This window comes from Tachysurus fulvidraco, chromosome 2 (assembly GCF_022655615.1).
Source record: "Tachysurus fulvidraco isolate hzauxx_2018 chromosome 2, HZAU_PFXX_2.0, whole genome shotgun sequence".
Lineage (NCBI taxonomy): Eukaryota > Metazoa > Chordata > Actinopteri > Siluriformes > Bagridae > Tachysurus > Tachysurus fulvidraco.
In genome coordinates, this window is record NC_062519.1 from 38,720,187 (window position 1) to 38,740,693 (window position 20,507).

At 38.0% G+C, this 20,507-nt stretch overlaps 1 protein-coding gene across 3 annotated transcripts in view; it reads right to left on the reverse strand.

The window, feature by feature from the left end:
* Positions 1 to 4,424: 4,424 nt before the first annotated feature.
* The window catches only part of LOC113646750 (A disintegrin and metalloproteinase with thrombospondin motifs 7), a 62,151-nt gene continuing 46,068 nt past the window's right edge, over positions 4,425 to 20,507 (reverse strand). For 2 of the 3 annotated variants that reach the window (XM_027153215.2, XM_027153214.2), the window contains exons 22-24: positions 19,955 to 20,101; positions 16,588 to 16,759; positions 4,425 to 5,093 (exon numbers count right to left, since the gene is read on the reverse strand). In XM_027153215.2, coding sequence (XP_027009016.2) covers positions 4,945 to 5,093; positions 16,588 to 16,759; positions 19,955 to 20,101 — 468 coding nt within the window. In that variant the 3' untranslated portion in view covers positions 4,425 to 4,944. Of the gene's footprint in view, positions 5,094 to 16,587; positions 16,760 to 18,792; positions 18,855 to 19,954; positions 20,102 to 20,507 lie in introns of those variants that run through there. The other variant, XR_003441516.2, reaches the window with a different exon arrangement.

Consider the following 20,507-nt stretch of genomic DNA (forward strand, 5'->3'; position numbering starts at 1 on the left):
CTAATTTTATTTCTTTTCATTTCGCTCGAGGCTTGGGATTTTTTATACTAATCGGATCTTGAAATGAATATTGATGCTTGTATATACTACGTGCAAGGTTTTTGCTCAAGTCTCTTTAATCATATGGTTGCAAGGTGTCTAATGGTGCAGTGCAGATTTTGCCCTATGCTTTATCCATTCATCTAGATTCTTGTTTCGTCTTGTTTTCTCTTTCAATGAGCACATGTTTTCTCCAGCCCCTTTCTTTTTCCGCACGTACAGATCAGCAGGTTATTTGTAATCGGTCTTTGGGTCGGATATACGTTCTACCGAGCTCTATACGTGCTGGACACCCGGTTACGTCTTTCTTATTGAGGTAATTGTCGTGTTTCATCGCTTTTGAGGTTTGGATATCTATATCAGTGCACTTCTATTCCCTTTTTATTAGTCAATGCTCGCGTATTGGAGTGTTTTGTTTAGCTCCAAATACGCTTTTATACGTGTACGTCATAAACTTCTTACTTCTTTCCTTGATTCTCCTGACTCTTAATCGTTTGTTATCGTTCATCGGACTTATCTGTTAGAATAGCCTTTCCTGCCATCTAACGCGTTATATCAAAATTACCGATCAGGGTCCTGGAAAGAGAAGCTCTCACATTCTCTATGTAACACACTAATCAGTGTTGGGTCCGCGGGGGTAATGTCTATACACGGTTGCTAGGCAGTCCATCAGGATTTTTGTGTGCAATAACATCAACTAGGGAATAAATCAGGAATGGGTTGTCCTTAACCATGCCAAGCCCATTTTTTGCGACGTTTCTCAAAGATCAGTGTTTATCAAGACAAATGGTAAAGTATGTATGGACGGTGGCTTGAAGATGGATGTTGTGAACATTCCCTTATTTAACTTTAGTAGTAAGTGTCCTTATCCAGTATGATCCTGACCATCTACAGCACTCCAACAAGCATCCTAACTGATCTTGATTGCATGTTCGTTGGAGTTAGCAATAAGACAACTGCTAAGCCGGCTAACTACGTAAATAATTATATGAAACCAAATGACAAATCAGTCAATGAATCACATGGTATCATACTGCCCCACGTGTGCGTCAGTCAGGTCTTAATGGTCGGGTCTTCATCAGGCCCGGATCATCAGTGTGAAAGAGACTCCGGCAGGAAGAATTGATGTTGGGTCCGTGGTAGACTACAAATTCACAGATTTCAACAGAGAAGTATCCTCACAAAATAAAAAATATTCTCGACCGAATCTTCAGATGATCTAAAATTGAACACCGACCTTGAACTGCGGTAGTTGCGTCGGTCATCTTGTACTGCGTTCTTACGCTCAAGTGAACTCTGAAGACGTCTGCCGTCTGTACTGCACTCCAGAATTACGTTGACCTCAGGCAGTGCTCGGGGTGTGGTTGCATTCTGTCGCTCGAACGGCATCTTGTAGCTAGTGTTACAGTCGCTATTCTCTATCCAGTGTCACACGACCGACATCAGGGCTTGAGTTCCCTTCTGATCATGCTTAGTGCTCGGTCGAGTTTCTTCTCGTCTACATATGTACATCTCAGCAGATGTTTTTTCCGTGCCACACGTCACACCTCCCCCTTGCTCATTGAGTGATATCTGATTCGACCATAAACATACATAGACTTAATTGGTAAACTTTTTATTTTTGATTCTGTGTTCTTACTTATGTCAGGCTGCTTTGAGACGATGTCCATGTTAAAAGCAGTATACATATATGGCAGCTCATTTGTTGATAACTTACGATCCCTTTCTAGAACCTTACACTGACCGTCCCTCAAAGGTGAACTAACCTCCAACCTCAATCCAGACAGCAGAATGTGTCAGCTATCTTACGAACGACTGATCACGCGACCGATCTTCTCAGGGAACACTTACTTCTTAACTAATCCTTCACTCTACAAAATAAATATGTCTCATTTTCTTTAATCTGCACATCCACTATCTTATACTCAGCTTGAATTGTGTGCTTGGTATACATCGAGCTCTGCATGTAGTTTCCCTTTCCCCTCTCCTTCTCATTTCCTCAGTGACTTTTGATAAAAAGCAGTCTCTAAAGATGACTTCCAAAGCTGTTGAGTGTAATATAGTGTTTAATAAATCGATACAGAGAATGATGTCTGTTCACAAAATAGATCAAAGGAACACTGAGATTTTTGTATGTACGATACACAGGGAAAATGTAGAGCGGCAAAATGGTCAAAGTACAATCAATGTACTCTGTCACGCTCGAGAAGCATTGATCTCTGAATACCCCTACCCAGATTTAATATTCGAAACACTGTTATATATCTCTATCCTATAAATTAAATAAAACCTTCTCAACCCAATGAGAATGTGTCTTCATCAGGGGTTAATTCAAATATCACACGTGCATAGACAGAGCGGAGATGTAGCCACAGCATCAAGAACAGACACTGAAAGTCAAACCGCGCTGTCCGGTTTTACTGTCGGCCAAGGACGCAATCATTAGTGGATTTTGTTTTTCTCTTCAGGCGGACTCTCCTCTTTAGATCTGAGCGCTGGAACAGCGGCGTGTGAAAACACTTTGACGCTGCTAAGGACCTGCGGGGATCTTATGAAGAATGTCGTGCTGAACATGTGAACTACATTATGACACCTTCCACTTTAAATGATACTAAAAATACACCACATGAAGCAGTGTATAATTAGCGACCAAATGATACATATAGTAGAAGACGTGTTCTTAGCATCTACGTGTATAGGGCCGTGCGCGGCGCATGGGTGTGTGTGTGTGTGTGTGTGTGTGTGATTGTGGGTGTGTAAAGAAGTTAACACTACGCAGATGTGTGAATTCACTACATACGAAGCACAATGATTACAGGCTAAGATGTCAAAAACATCCAGACCGATATAACTCTGTGAATACAAAAGTGTAACCACGAGGTGGAGACATGAGTGCGAGAGACGATAAAAGACAAAAAGCTTTTACAGCCTCCTGAACTTTCTTAGCATGTGACATGCCAAATGTTGCTTCACATAGTGTAGAGTAGAAACATACAGATATATGATATCAATACCATACAATACCGACTGACCTTAAATACACGGTGACACCTGTATCCCCAAAACAGACAAAAATTAAGGTCTTGTTTTTTTTGTTTGGCTAAATTTTTAATTATCATTTATTTAGTTATTTATTTTTGTTTGTTTGTTTGGCTAGATCTATCTATCTATCTATCTATCTATCTATCTATCTATCTAGCTACTATCTATCTATCTATCATCTATCTATCTATCTATTTACTTATTTATTACAATAGATAAAGCTTTTTTGCTTTTGAAATTTTGTAGTGAAACATATCAACACTATACCAGCTATTTATGCAAATGAGGCTTCATATAAATAAATTAAAAATAAAAAAAGTTTATTTATTTGATTATTAAAATAATTATTTTATGCTATTCCAGTACAAAAAAAATGTTTTTGGGACATTCCTCTATATGAGGTTTCTAATCAGGAATAGAAATAACGAGCAAAATTTAATAAAATGCAGGTTATGTAGAAATCTAGCTAGCCAATTTTGATTATATTTTTTTTTGAGCTGGAAAAAAATAAAATAAACTGATATGATTTCATGTACTTCCATACTAGTGTGATGTACTAAACGGTTATTATATGAAATGAACACGAATAAATCATATAATGACGTATCAGGAAAGAAGGTTTTCTAGGATATATGACACGTCATAATTGTGGAGTGGGCGGAGATCTCTTCAGATAATGTGTGGTTGTGAGTAGAATAAACCATTTAAATGAACATTTTTCTGTTGTTTTGACCTTTTTATTACTACAGTTTACGAGTACAAAACGTTATACATTTTATTCCGAAATCTACAAATGACCGGTGTGACCGTAACACTCATTTATTCTACTGGTAATGTCTTTCTTTAATAACCTGATAAACCTCACCTGAGGTTAAAATGTCATAAAGTGTTACTTTCAAGACCAAAACTACACTAAAGCTCCTTTACCATTCAGAACAAATTTCCGAAAACGATACGATGGCACAAAAATCGTTCAGGCGTCATTTTCCCAATTGATTTTTAGTACCAATGTAAAACTTTATGTTTCTTCAAGTAGACGAAGACACCGGCCCACAAACCCATGACTTGAGTTTGGGCCATAAAGCGGCCCATAGCACCAGGTTTCTTTTTTATTTTGGGTTTGAGGTTTATACATTAATTAGCTAATAGCTGCGATCAGTAGAAAGCATTGTTTGAACTTGTAGCTCATTTTGTAGGAAGTTTAAAAAAAAAACAGAACTACATGCTTATCTAGAACGCCAAACAGAAATTCAATCTAAGTTCATGAGTGAAAAATGAAGACGGTGGTAAAAAAAAGAAAGAAACATATCTACTGACTATAGTTTGGATTACGTCAGTTGACGTACCACCTGATAATAAAGATGAAATAATTAAAAAAAATTGAAATTTTTTTTTTAATTATTGTTATAGGATAGATGATGATTTTGGAGCTTGACTTATAAGCTTTTATCCTTCTTATCCTTATTCTCTTCTTGAATTTCTCATCTTATCTCATCTTATCTCATCTTATCTCATCTTACATAGCGATATGCGAAATCCTCGATGTCTGTGAAGGTTTTCATTCCACTCCTCAGAATGGAATTTTTTAACATCTAGAATTAGTCACTCAATATTATTGAATACTATTGTTATAATCTTCAAAACACTGTGATATTCATCTGAGGTGCTTCATCGATGCTAAGAACACAGGCTAAGTTACGATAACTACGATGTAATAACGGATAAAGCCTTCGGGTTCCTCGACAGAATCCTGCAGGTCGATGGAGACAAAAAGCTTTAGTTAAGGCTTGTCCTAGATTTGGTGTATGTGAGTGAGCGTTAAAAAAAATAAGTCAAAAAGTTCTCCCAGATCCTCCTCCTGTCTCAGCGGCGGGTGGCTCGCTCATTACCACGTCCTCCCGGCCCACAGGTTTTGCAGCACTGCGTTCGAACCGCAGGTTGCTGACATTGGCCGAGCCACTGGAGCTTCTGGCAGAAGTGGAAGGTCAGACGGTCGCGTAAACACTCCTGACCTGGAAAACACACAGGAAACATTTGGAATGAGAGTGTCAAAGATCACACACATGGAAATGACGTGAGTGATGAGATGTGTGTCCCTGTGTCAGAATGTTTCCTTTCGAAACGATAAGAAAGAATGACGATACACTGATTTACACAACAACCAGCAGTGTTACCACCACCGAATCTGACAGAAAATTAGGATTAACTAAATATATGTATGAGTTAAATATATCTATTCGTGTTTACATTCTTAGAAATCATTCTGAATCTCACTCTACTTGATAAAATGCTATCTTACTAAAGCTCCAATTGATGCCCTAACAGTGTATAAAGACGGACTTCTGAGGTACTGACTTCTGAAAAACGTCTGTCACATAACTCCCAACTCGCATAAATTCTACCTTCATCTTGAAAGCCAACAGTGACTCAGGTGTTTGGATAGAGAAGGGAAGTTTATTGTAGCACCTGTGTGTCAGAACGGAGAAGAGAAGAGCCTTAAAGCATGTCTTGCATCTGAGTCTGGTTGAACTGTACAAGAGGTTTGAACGGAGCGTGGTGCAAGGTGTGGTATGGTAAGTGCTGTAAAATCCCTCCCACCTCGCTCACTCAGATCTACCAGCACTGCTCGACTGGTCCTACGTACCATCTCTCAGGGTAAAAGGTAGGAATACATCAAGACTCTTTAATGTTCTGGCACCGAGGTGGTGGAATGAACTTCCCCTAGATGTCAGAACAGCTGAGTCAATGGGTATCTTCAAATGACGGGTAAAGACCTACCCCTTCCTGAAACGCTGCAACCAGCGCTTATGTTCCCTGTTTGTTTTATGTGTATATTTAAAAAAGTCTAAAACCTAGAGAACCGATGTTGATGTATTCTTTGATAGAATAGACTTCAAAGCACTTGTGGGGCATCTGGTAATGCTGTAACTGTAAATGTAAAAGAGCAGGAGAGGGGGTGTCTATGGGGTAAAAAAACTTGCAGAGGATTTAAACAATCTTGAAAACTGCTAGTATTCATCAGCTGGAGAAAAATAATGGTGAGCAGGACAAACACAAGAGCATGAGGTCTATGATTCTATAATGTTCTTAGATTAGTGACAAAATTCTGATGCGAAATAGATAAAGTAAACAAATCTCTCTTTAATATGTATAAAAATGATCTCTGGTAAGTTACTGTGGTGCAAAAGGAATAAAACACTTCAGAAAAGTTCTGTCTTTTGTCTGTGTTTGGTTTTGTTGTTTTATTAATAAACCGTGTTTTTTTTTTTTGCTATCTTGCATTTGGGTCTATTTTTAACCCCGGTTCTCTGACAAAAGTAGTGATTCCTACATCTAGAAGTTTTCTGGACTCTCAGCAGTGACCTTACTGTACAAAGAGGGCCAAATTCTAGCTGCAAGACCTGGAGTGAACGTCGTTCTTCCTCGGCTCACTACGCTGCCAAGTATTGACAAAGCACTCCAAAGTAAAAAAAGACGGCAGTGTTTGTTTTAACACTGTACATTGAGTGCTAAATAAAGAGAACTACCATTCATTCATTCATTCATTTTCTACCGCTTATCCGAACTTGTCGGGTCACGGGGAGCCTGTGTCTATCTCAGGCGTCATCGGGCATCGAGGCAGGATACACCCTGGACAGAGTGCCAACCCATCGCACTCGCATTCACTCACACACTCCGGACAATTTTCCAGAGATGCCAATCAACCTACCATGCATGTCTTTGGACCGGGGAAGGAAACCCCCGAGGCACAGGGAGAACATGCAAACTCCACACACACAAGGCGGAGGCGGGAATCGAACACCCAACCCTGGAGGTGTGAGGCGAACGTTCTAACCACTAAGCCACCGCGCCCCCCACACAGTACATTAAACGCTAATTAAAGAGAACTACCAAGTACCCAGAGAAACGTCGATTCAACAGTAACCTTCAAAAACAAAACAAGGAGAGAAACAATTCTGATAGTGAAAGAGGGTCTTCTTGAGTGCAGGCATCACATTAGTGACCCTATACTGTAACTAGCCCAGATCAAGAGCAGCGATAATAAAAGATTGGACTTGTAATTGCTCTTTAGAGGAAAGGGTGCCGATATTTTAATGACTGGATTTTGCTGATAAGGACAAGGGAGTGAATTGGAACCAGTGATAAAGCTGAGATGTAAAGAAGGAGGCGTAATCTGTAAAGATAAAATCTACACAAATGTACGTGAGAAAGGAAAATGTTCTGATTCTGAATAAAAAGCATCAGCTATGAGTGGAGAATAAATAAGAAATAAAATAATGGTACAGAAGAAGAATCAAAGACAAGATGATTAAGTGGGGAAGTTTGATGGCTTACTGGTTTGTCTCGCACCTCCAGGACTCGAGGATTACTGCCTCAAACCTATGAGTGTGTGAATAAGTGTGTGGATGTGCCCTACATTGGGTACCATAACCTGGGTGGCCCCCAACTTCTGCCCCGAGACCCCTGAGATAGGTTAGAGGTTGATGTAATGAAGAACGGAAGAACTGAATTAAAGGGCAGGCATGAAGAGAGAAAGAAGAAGAAAATTCAGGAATAAAACTAAAGAAGGAAACCTAAGACAAATTTAAAGAAAGAGCAAGAATGAAGGTTCAATGAAGGGATGTAAAAAAGGAAGAAAGAAAGATAGAAAGAAAGAATTCTTATGACTTGTTATGACAGAAAAAAGAAAGAAAAAGAAAAAGAAAGAAAGAATTCTTTAAATTGTTATGACAGAAAGAGAGAAAGAAAGAATTCTTTAAATTGTTATGACAGAAAAAAGAAAGAAAAAGAAAGAAAGAATTCTTTAAATTGTTATGACACAAAGAAAGAAAGAAAGAAAGAAAGAAAGAAAGAAAGAAAGAAAGAAAGAAAAAGAAAGAATTCTTTAAATTGTTATGACAGAAAAAAGAAAGAAAAAGAAAGAAAAAATTGTTTAAATTGTTATGACACAAAGAAAGAAAGAAAGAAAGAAAGAAAGAAAGAAAGAAAGAAAAAGAAAGAATTCTTTAAATTGTTATGACAGAAAAAAGAAAGAAAAAGAAAAAGAAAGAAAAAATTGTTTAAATTGTTATGACACAAAGAAAGAAAGAAAGAATTCTTTAAATTTTTATGACACAAAGAAAGAAAGAAAAAGAAAAAGAAAGAAAGAATTCTTTAAATTGTTATGACACAAAGAAAGAAAGAAAGAAAGAAAGAAAGAAAGCTCCACATAAAATGAACAAGGACTTTATGCTAATGTTAACTAAGTTGGCCATGAAATGAAACAGAAAGATTATTGTACAATGAGGATGATATTTATTTATTTATTTATTTATTTACAAAAAAATCTTCTCCTTGAACGATTAGAGTGGGTGTTAGAGAGTAGCAGAGTATGTAGAAGAGATTTTACAGGAAATGCATGTACACACACACACACACACACACACGCACTCACACACACGCACTCGCACTCGCACGCACACACACACACACACACACACACACACACACACACACACGCACACACTTCCTGCATTTGCATCATTTATTCCCCTCTGAGAAAAAAAAACACAGTTCTCTGACCCTCAGCCATCGATGCAGGTCATTTATCTCCATCTCTTGTGTGCCCCATCCATCCCCCCCCCCCCCACACACACACACACACATCCTGTAAGAGAGGATGAATGGTAGGATATATGAATTTCCCCTTGTGTTTATTCTTGGCCTTGTTTTTTGTACTTCAGCAGAACTTCAAATTAAAATTGAAAGCCACTGAAAAGGGCTGACTGGTGTGTATGAGACAGAATATTATAAGAAATTATATTAAAAGATAAAACAATCTTATCCTATGCATACATTAACCCCCACTCATCCTCATATCAAGTGTGTACTGAGTGTAACCCCAGCTCATCTTCCTCCTTATACTGTATCAAGTGTGTATTGAGTGTAACCCTGGCTCATTAAGTGTGTATTGAGTGTAACCCTGGCTCATTAAGTGTGTATTGAGTGTAACCCTGGCTCATTAAGTGTGTATTGAGTGTAACCTCCACTCATCCTCATATTAAGTGTATATTGAGCATAACCCCCTCTCATTTTCATCCTCATCTTCATATCAAGTGTATATTATGTGTGTATTGAGTGTAACCCCTGCTCATCCACATCTTCATATCAAGTGTGTATTGAGTGTAACCCCCGCTCATCGTCATCTTCATATCAAGTGTGTATTGAGTGTGTATTGAGTGTAACCCCCGCTCATCTTCATCTTAATCTTTATATAAAGTGTATATTAAGTGTGTATTGAGTGTAACCCCTGCTCATCGTCATCTTCATATCAAGTGTGTATTGAGTGTAACCCCCACTCATCCTCATCCTCATATCAAGTGTGTATTGTGTGTGTATTGAGTGTAACCCCCACTCATCCTCATATTAAGTGTATATTGAGCATAACCCCCTCTCATTTTCATCCTCATCTTCATATCAATATATTAAGTATATTAAGTGTGTATTGAGTGTAACCCCTGCTCATCCACATCTTCATCTTCATATCAAGTGTGTATTGAGTGTAACCCCCGCTCATCGTCATCTTCATATCAAGTGTGTATTGAGTGTGTATTGAGTGTAACCCCCGCTCATCTTCATCTTAATCTTTATATAAAGTGTATATTAAGTGTGTATTGAGTGTAACCCCCACTCATCCTCATCCTCATATCAAGTGTGTATTGTGTGTGTATTGAGTGTAACCCCCACTCATCCTCATATCAAGTGAGTATTGAGTGTAACCCACGCTCATCTTCATCCTCATCTTCATATCAAGTGTGTATTAAGTGTGTATAGAGTGTAACCCTGATGAATTTGAAGTGAGGTTAGAATGGCTTTTTACCCACGGTTATTAAACCCTGCCTTGAAGAAGAGATACCAGTGCTATTGACTCCATGTTGAGACAATGTGAAACAATCTTGGGTTCAAATGTAATGACTAGATGCTTAGCAACAGAAACCCTATCAGAAATCCAACAGCGTGAGCATCATATAGCATGAAAAAAATGCTTTAACAAAAAACTGCTTGGTAGCGTCAGACGGTAAAACACAGAACATCACGCGAGTTCACGCCGTATCGAGGAGGAAATACCCGACTCTGTGAGAGAAACCATTAGTTAAAGAAGTCACATGCTGTAGTTATAGGACAAAGCAACGTTTAGGAATGCTAAGGAGTTTCTAACGTCAGATTATGAAGAGCCAGGATTACCAGTTAAACCTGGGTAAAGTTTTCTCAGAGCAGCATGACACGTGAAACAAATAACCCAGGATTCTGTGTGTACAACGAACCAGGGGAAAAGTGTGAAAAACCTCAGGTTCAGTAATGACAAAAACATTTGTAGGAAATGAGACATGACTATTTGTTATTCCAAAGATAGGTCTATCACCTCAGGGTCTGTTTTAGTGAAGTACGAGTGACAGGTGAAGGCAGGTATATCTCAAGGGTTTCGTTATTTTAACCTTTTGAAAGCAAAATAGACTGAAGAAAGAATCTAAAATGAGATGATCCAGCAGAAAAAAAGAAGCAAATGTCAAATTTATATTCAACGACTAAAATAAAACCTGAAATAAATGAAGTATTATGTACATCGTGTTGATCTGCATCACAACATATTTCTGTTTTGTTCCTTTTCTCTACAAAATCTTTTTGACATGATTGTCATGTGCTCAAGATGTGGTTCCTTAAGAATATATCCAAAAGGAAAACAGTGCTATTAGTAACCAATGTGGAAAAGCTACTGTCTGAAAAAGTGTAAAAAAAAAAGCGGGGGGAAAAAGGTGTATACCATCGTTGAGGGTATTCACAGAAAGGAAACCGTCAACCTTTGCAGAAGCATGAAACAATGGTAGTGAACAACCTCAGGATATTAGACAATGCTGCAAAGCTCTTGTGAAGATTTTCCATGGAAGTGTTTTTCTTTCTTTATATATATATAAAAGACGTAACGAAGAGCGAGACTTCAAAACGGCCTTAAGACATCTGTGAGGAAGCACCTTAAACAGATCAAACAGCGGTTCCTTAGCGACTTTGACCACAGGATATATCCGATTCTCCTTTAGCGTTCTTGCGCAGTTTAAAACGCCACTCCAAGATCTCCTCCAAGTGTCCAACTGAATCTGGTGTCAAGTGTCAATGCTATAACATACTGAATGATTTCCATCAAATGTTCAGGGATGCTTCTCTGTAAGTGGAGTCAAATGATGCCAGCAATTTTAAAACATATATATATATATATTTTTTTGGGCCCAGATAAAATCTCAGAAAATTTTAAACAGCAGGGGAAAAAAACATTATTGAAGAAAAAAACGAAACAATATTTACTTATTACTAGTTTTTTGCTATAAAGATCCTCACACGAAAAGTCTTCGGTATAGAAAGTGAGAGAAAAAAAAAAGAAAGAATTCTTTAAATTGTTATGACAGAAAGAAACAAAGAAAGAAAGAAAGAAAGAAAGAAAGAAAGAAAGAAAGAAAGGATTCTTTAAAAGGTTATGACAGAGAGAAAGAAAGAAAAAGAAAGAAAGAAAGAAAGAAAGAAAGAAAGAAAGAAAGTATGGATTCTTTAAAATGTTATGAATGAAAGAAAGAAAGAAAGAAAGAAAGAAAGAAAGAGAAAGAAAGAATTCTTTAAAATGTTATGAATGAAAGAAAGAAAGAAAGAAAGAAAGAAAGAAAGAAAGAGAAAGAAAGAATTCTTTAAATTGTTATGACAGAAAGAAAGAAAGAAAAAGAAAGAAAGAAAGAAAGAAGAAAGAAATGATTCTTTAAAATGTTATGAACGAAAGAAAGAAAGAAAGAAAGAAAGAAAGGATTCTTTAAAATGTTATGAACGAAAGAAAGAAAGAAAGAAAGAAAGAAAGGATTCTTTAAAATGTTATGACAGAAAGAAAGAAAAAGAAATAAAGAAAGAAAGAAGAAAGAAATGATTCTTTAAAATGTTATGAACGAAAGAAAGAAAGAAAGAAAGGATGGATTCTTTAAAATGTTATGAATGAAAGAAAGAAAGAAAGAAAGAAAGAGAAAGAAAGAATTCTTTAAATTGTTATGACAGAAAGAAAGAAAGAAAGAAAAAGAAAAAGAGAGAAAGAAAGAAAGAAAGGATTCTTTAAAATGTTATGAAAGAAAGAAAGAAAGAAAGAAAGAAAGAAAGAAAGAAAGAAAGAAAGAAAGCTCCACATAAAATGAACAAGGACTTTATGCTAATAAACTATGTTGGCCATGAAATGAAACAGAAAGAAAAAAACAACAAAAACGAATCATCAGTTTACAATGAATCCGGGGGAATTCTCACGTGAAACCTCCAATTTTTCCCTCACCTAAAGCCCACATAGAATATAAAGTATATTTTCCAGGCTTCCCAGCTCAAAGGATTGTCTTTATCACACAACGATAAGCCGCTTTTTTTTCAGAGCTGCAGGAATAACAAGCATGAAGAGAGAATAAAAAAACAACAACAGCGTGCTGTGAGGCAGACTCCCTGATAGAAAAATGCCTCAGGAATTATTTCAGAGTTATTTACAGACGTGTCAACATTGTTAACTAGAAACCTCTAGCAAGCATAGAAAAAAATAAATTAATTAAAAAATAGAATTTTAACACAAAAAAGTTTATCGAGGGTTTCAGTGGATGGGAAACCAGTAGTGTGGTATTGAACTTAAATAAACTGCTGAACAGCAAAGGTGTTCTCAAATCCCAGTGTAGGAAAGGATCTCCAGCACTCAAACCTACTCATTCAATCTATTATATAGATCATGTGGCTAATCAGGAGATCAGCAGGTAAAGAAAGCATTATAAAGGTCAAGAGCTGAAGCAAACAGCGGCGTGAGCGGATGTTCAATGGGTGGAAACGAATTGTCGGTGAGAAAGATCCGTCGGAAAATAACCACTCTGTACAACCAACTCTGTATACAAGTTAAATAAAATGTTCAAGTTCCATTTCTGTCTGCTATATATATAAAAGTACTGTCAGGATCCAGCCCGGACTTTAGCCACATGCTTTTGTTGATGTTCTGTGTTCATGTGTCTGCCCCGCACTTGTCTCGTCCCTCCTGTCTCTGCACACCTGTTCCTCATGTGTTAATTGTTGTTAGTATTTAGTCGAGCCACGTTGCCTTAAGCAGTGCGGAATCCTCTGATGTTGTCCTGTTGTTGTCATGATGTTGTCTTATGTCCTCTGTTGTCTAGTCTGTCTTCTTGTTTTTTAAGTTATTAAATACTGTTTATTTTTACGCTATCCAGCATTTGGGTCATTTTTTATCCCCACAGCAGATTTGAGCTTTGAACAACAATGTGTCTGAAAAGTTGTCACAGAAATGAAAAAGATTCACCCATTTTTCCTCTATATGCTCACCAGTGTCAAAGGTTGGAGAGCTCACAGGTCAGAGTTCTCATAAAGACAGCAGAAGGTAAAAGTAATAGCAAATGTTCCTTCATGTACCTGTCCTTTCCTATTCACAGAGCTGCTCTTTTCCACTGGGTGAATTTTTAATTCTTGTTTGTTTTTTGTAGCAAAGAAGTCAAAAATCATAAATGTTACAACTAAAAAATAAATGTTGGCACCTCGTCTAGGTCTTGAGCTTTGATTCTGTTTCGTAAACTGGCTTCTTTTGAAATTTCCGTACGACTTTGAGGTGTTTATGGCTCAGACAACGGTATCTATTATGGTGAAAAACTCATCATTAGGTCTCATTAGGTGGAGTTACTATTTTACCCACCTAACAGAGTTTACTGGAGCTGAAATGAAGAATATATCCAAACTGGGGCCAGTTTTAAATGTGTTCCCCTTTCTTTTAAAGGGACCACAAGAAAAGACAATTGGCTGATTGACTGTTTTATGAAAAGGTGTGTATTATTACCTCAGTATTTAACTATGAATGAAGTAAGTAGATAATGCTTCCTAAAGCGTCCGGCATCAGGATCCCATTCTCTTGTTGCTGTGGCCTGGGTTTAATTTCAGGGCAGGGAACAAATCCAGCCACTAAAGCCTGGATAAAATGGGATGGTCTCTGCTTTTGGAAACCCAAAAAAACTTATTGCCAGGGAAGCAAGCTAACATTAGGCTACTATATCAGACAAAAACAAAATCGAGAAATAACAAAAACGTTACTGTAGGTATGGTCAAATCAACTATTTGTTACGTTCTTAAAAAGAAAGCATGCACTAGTCACAGACATTTAAGAACAGAATAAGAAGCCTATTCTGGAGGAAAGTTTATTTGTGTCAAAGTCGACAATTAGGAGAAGAGTAAATATAAAGCGTTTACAACAAGATGTAAAGCATGGAAAGCCTCAGAAACAAGAAAACATATAAAAAAAAACCCCAAAGTTTTACAGGTCTAGTATAACATCCTATGGAAAGATGAAACAAAGTATGGAGATGTGAAGGAACTGCAAAAGCACACAACCTTATTTCCTGGTGTAAGGCATGCGTGTGGAGCTACCAGTTTAACCGATTCGCTTGTATTTATTAATGATGTGATTGCTGACTAAAGCAGCCAGATGAATTCTGGCATCTTAGAAGCCTGTATTATTTGCTCAGGTCCATCCACATGCTTCAAAACCGTCGCTCTGGATAAGGGCGTCTACCAAATGCTTGAAATGTAAAACAGACTGCTCTGTGCTTCACACGATGACCCGAAGCTGAAGCTGACCTGACCGGACTCCCAATGAGCATGCATTTCACATACTGAGAACAAAACTGTAGGCAAAATCACCTCAGTAAAGAGGAAGCTCAAGAAAGAGACTTGAAGGGTGTTCACTGCTGCTTAGGATGGACCACATTGATAACCTAGAGATGCTGTGGATGGTACTCTTTAGAAACCATGAAGATGACTTTGGACTCCATGCCCTCAAGTCTCCATCAGTGAACAGATACAAGTAGCATTAAAGTCTGGTTCCTCTCCAGGTTTCTTCCTCATATTCACAGCATTTAGCAGGTTTAAAAGGCCTTGCTCAGAGACCCAACAGTGGCACATTGGTGGTCCTGGGATTCAAACTCATAAACTTCTAATCAGCAGTCCAACACTTTAGCCACTAGGCTACCACATCCCATCTCATCTCAGGGAGTTTTTTATCGAAACTGTTGCCTCTGGAATGCTTATTGTTTATTACTCATAAATTTAAAAACATATAATTGATATCCTGAATTTAAATATATATCTATAAAGCTGCTTTGTCACAATGTCTATTGTTAAAAGCGCTAAATAAAACTACAGTGAATTGAAGAAAGTCAGAGCCCACTGATGTCTGTCAGGCTTCCAGACTTGCAAAATTTTCATAACATTTTTGATTAATTTAGTTTCTCTAAATACTTCTGATTCCTTAAAATTGGGTTGGGAGGTTTAATGACCATATATAAAAAGCTCTGTATTCCTACACTGTTCAGAATTAGATGTAAACACCCTCAAAACTTCTAATTTCAACTCCAACACACTGTAGTAGACGGATAAAAAAAATACGATACTATATGCTTGCAGCCAGCATGACGGCTGCCTGCTGGGACATAAAATACAGTGAATAAAGCGTAGAAAATACAGCACGCATGCGAGGTAGCGCTCAGCACATCGTCAAACGTAGGCGTGAGCTCTATAAAAGAGGTTTCAGGCCCAGAGGTCTTTGTTAGAGAGGTTTGAAATGGTTTTTAGTGGGCAGAATCGTCATAGAAAACACGCTAGTAGCAATTTGTGTCTCTGTATAACGTATAAAGCTTTCCAGAATACACAATATGTCTTTTTGAAGCACAGATTTCTCCACTGCCTGTGAAGAGAACTTGAGATTACTTTGGTCTAGTTTTAACAAAAACACACTTTGGGTCACACACACGTAGGCAAAAGAGTAGTTCAGTGGATGCCATTTATTCCACCAGCCCACAATATAATCATTCACAAACCTTTCTCTGGAATTTTAATGACGTGTAATCACATTAACGGTAAACTATCTAAGAAATATTCTGTCAGCATCTCCAGGGTAATGTATGCTTTCATTTTTTGCTATTCCAGAGCACAATATCGTTAGAAACAGTTCAGCTCTTCCCTGATTTCCTCAATTGTTTTGTTTTTTGCACCTGTTATCTGATTTGCATTCCAATAAAAAGCAATCATTTCCCACAGAGGTGTTAGGTAAACGTAGACCATTGTATGTCACTGTATTTATATCACCTGCTTGAAATGGTAATGAATGCTGCACGGAGATATTTCGCTTCGGTGAGAATGCGCGTCAGTGAGAATGTGCTTCAGCGAGAGCTTCAGAAAAACTTTAACCTCAGAACGTATTAAAAATAATAGAAGGGAAATGAGGTATGCAAACTATCTATTTGCAGAGTACTTTATTAAAGTAGCCCAGTCTGTAAGGAAGATAGTAATGAACAATATAGGGTATGTTGATATGTATATAGAAGCCATTTAAGAAATAAAATATAACAAATAAAAAACCTTGTTCGATGAAAGGGAACGATTGTATACAGTAGCTATTTTATAATAAAGCACATAACTCACCAGAAGTGGTGCTATCACAATCGTGAAGGTTACACTGTCGCGTGTTCTCTGGCCAGCGCTCGTGATCACACTGGGCCTTCTTGTCCTTCTCAGCTTCCTTTTCCTGCTCTGCCTTTGCGCTCACGCACTTGACGAGACGGTGCTGTACACCTCCACCGCAGGACACCGAGCACTGCAGAAAAAACAGAGCACACACTTCACTCTTAACCAACTTACACAGGTTTTTTTAAGCCGCCTCAAAAACTATTGTGTTACATAAAATGTCCATGACAAGTTTCCCTGTGGGAGGATTTTGCACTGATCAAAGAGCAGCTGTAATTAAAAGCTGAAGTACACACACACACACACACACACACGTGCACACTTACACACCGTGTATCTACATAACTATGCAACCTGGCTCATGCTGAGCGATGTGTGTACTCGCCTCACCGCATGTTGGGAGCCGGAGCACACAAAAGCTCCCGAGGGGACGCTGACATGGAGAGGGATTAAAGGCAGCTCTTTGAATCAAAGCCTGCTTTTGTTATGAAGTGTAGTCTACACCCAACATGACTCACCAAACTGCTCAGATTTGACTTCAGAACGTCTCTCTGCCTCATTATCTTTTTTTCGTAAAGCTTGTAATATAGCTCCTATGCCACACTGTGAATTTGTACCAGTTAATCCTATAGCAGTACTCAGTAAAAATACTCATCCCAACCATCTAAAAAATATATTACCTCTAGCTAGAAATCCTCAGCTTCAAAGGAAAGGTGTAGAAAACATTAGTGAGAGCAGCTCTGCTGTATGGGTTAGAGACTGTAGCAGTGAGGAAAAGACATGAGGCAGAGATGGAGGTAGCAGAGATGAGAATGATGAGGTTCTCTTTAGGAGTGAAGAGGGTGGACAGGAATAGGGACAGCTTAGGTTGGCTGTTTTGGGACCAAGGTCAGAGAGGATAGATTGAGATGGCTTGAACATATACAGAGGAGGGAGATGGTTATATTGGGAGAACAGTGTTGGAGATGAAGCTGCCAGGTCAAGAGGAAGGCCAAAGAGGAGATATATGGATGGGTTAAATGAGAACGTAAAGGTAATTGGTGTGAAAGTAGAGGATGCTGAGAACAGAGTTAAGTGGAAACAGATGATTCGACGTGGCGACTCCTAACGGAAAAAGAAGCTAGATATCCTCAGCTAAAATTTCTTCGTTTCAGGGGGATTTTTCTTCCCACTTCGTACTTTTACAGAACATGGCAACAAATAACTCGTTATTAATCAGACGTACAGCACACTCAGATCGAAAAGCACTCATGTAAACACCTCGATCTATCTGAACGAGTTGGATTCTGATTGTTTCATCAATCAGATACAATAATACCTTCACAGGCAGTGCGGTGGTGTGTATGTTTAATTAACGTTCCTGCAGGCGTTTTTTTCAGAATACACGCAATGCACGTGTGAATGAGTACTGAATCAGGTTTATGGTGAAAACTGTATATAAACATAACTTCTTCCATCAAATACATTTAGATTTGACAATAATTTGCACTAAATGAATTAGTGGCTAATTCATTTATAATTAGTCCATATGCATGAACACAAAACAAAGCAGATAACATTTAGGTGAAAAACAGAACATAGCCAAAAGGCAACACTGTCAGAGTGCGAAATCCACACAGATAAAAAAAAAAGAAAGCACCACGAGGCAAAAAGTAATGAAGCCGATAATGACATCTTCAAACCGCTACTCTATAAAGACGAGACAAGCCAGACTGCACACGCTCATAAAGATGGCTTCCCTAATGATCCATGACACAGAAATGCTCTGGGTCTTTCATAATTCCTCAAGGGAAATGGGTTAAAAGTTATGCAAGCTATGCGTCAAGGACTGGAACCACTCTATAACTTTATCTTTGAACTGTACTAGTGAAATCTCTGGGGTTGGATTAATGCCTGCAGCATAGATTTAAAGTCTAGATGCCTGCCTCATAATACTAATCGTTAATTCGGCACTGAGGGTTTTACAAATGTGTTTACATGACAGAAGGCTGAAGAAGTTAATGGAAGTATAGTGAGAAGGTGGATAAGTCTCTGAAATATCACAGCGATTTAGAGATCATGTTGCATCGTGTGTATTATATCATTCATATCCTGTATTTGTTTATAGTCATTTGTCAACCAGCAGATTTTCTATCTACAGTAAACCCCATTGTTTTGGATTACCAGATAATGTTTCAACAGCTTCCTCAAAGGAAGGTCAGCAGTCTTGAGAATCATTTTCCAGTCTAATAAACAATCATAAAAGGAAAACAAACATGACATTACAGTATTTAGTTCCAGATGGTACAATGCATTAGTTCTTACAGTCTTCTAGACTGCTTTTGCACTTTGTTTATACAGAACACCAAACTCTCCTCTCTTGCATTAGTTACTATTTTAGTAAGGAGCAATGTTTTCCATGCCTCTGACTCAGACTTGAGTTGTTCAAGTGTGTACAAGGAGCAGGTTTGAATTTAGGGTGAAAAAAAAGATTCGGTCAGATGCACCGCCATTTTCTCAATCCATTCTGATTGAAAATAAAACAAAGGTGAAAAATGTCATGATTTTATAATAATAAAAATACTTTTTTGGGGCCAAAATATATGGTGAAATGTAAAGACAGAATTCTATGCTGTGTGTACTTTAGAAACTAGCCAAAGTAGCTATAGCGGAGTCGACGATGGACAAAGTCAGACTTGGAAAAATAGCAATTTGATGAAAATGCAGGACAAAAAACAAACATTATACCAAGATAAAAATATTTGGGAATTCAAAATGTGAAAAAAAATTGTATTTCATTGATGGCATTTGGCAGACTCAGATATTTAGAGCGACTTTCATTTATCTCTTTTAACTCCCGTACATTTAAGGACAAATTTTAAGATCTACAAGTTTAATCCCTATGGCGTGGATGAAAACCTGGGATTTATGTCAGTACTGTAGGTTATAAATTTTATAGACTCATAAGCCTAGTCAGCAGAAATTGGACTTCATTGTTTCTGAATACCAAGTACAAGATTTGTTCAGAAAAGATCAATAGTGAATATTATTGGATTATTATACTGTAGAATTACACAAATTAAACTGAACAGAACTTTTTTTCCTAGTAATACGGAAAAATTTAGGCTGAGTATTTGATACAGGATTTTGAAATAAACATTATTATGTTTTAATAAAATGGAGCACTTAAATTTCTAGCTAGGAGTTGAAAAACATTATGTACTAATTCTGAAGGTATTGCAATATTTCTGAGTAGCTGTTAATTTACCTCAACTTATCACACTTGCTATCTTATTCAGCTAAAATAGAATATATAATGTGATGTGAGTCATGACATGACGCTCACCTGACCCCAGGATCCGGTGACCCATTGGGCACAGGGCTGAGAGTTGCATTGCTGAATTGAGATGGGCTTCTGTGCCTCATCACACATCCCTTCTTCAGGACACGTGACCATCCTTTGCTGCTCTCCTCCACCGCACTGCTCCGAACACTGTGGGAACAAATGTAACAACGGGACTCTGTGGCTTTTTATTCCTCACAGATGTAAAGAAACAGGTGCAGATTTGGGATTTGAGCACTTACAAAGTCCAATCTTGAGCAAGCTTCATTCATTCATTCATTCATTCATTCATTCATTCATTTTCTACCGCTTATCCGTACTTCTCGGGTCACAGGGAGCCTGTGCCTATCTCAGGCATCATTGGGCATCGAGGCAGGATACACCCTGGACGGAGTGCCAACTCATCACAGGGCACACACACTCTCATTCACTCACACACTACGGACAATTTTCCAGAGATGCCAATCAACCTACCATGCATGTCTTTGGACCGGGGGAGGAAACCGGAGTACCCGGAGGAAACCCCCGAGGCACGGGGAAAACATGCAAACTCCAC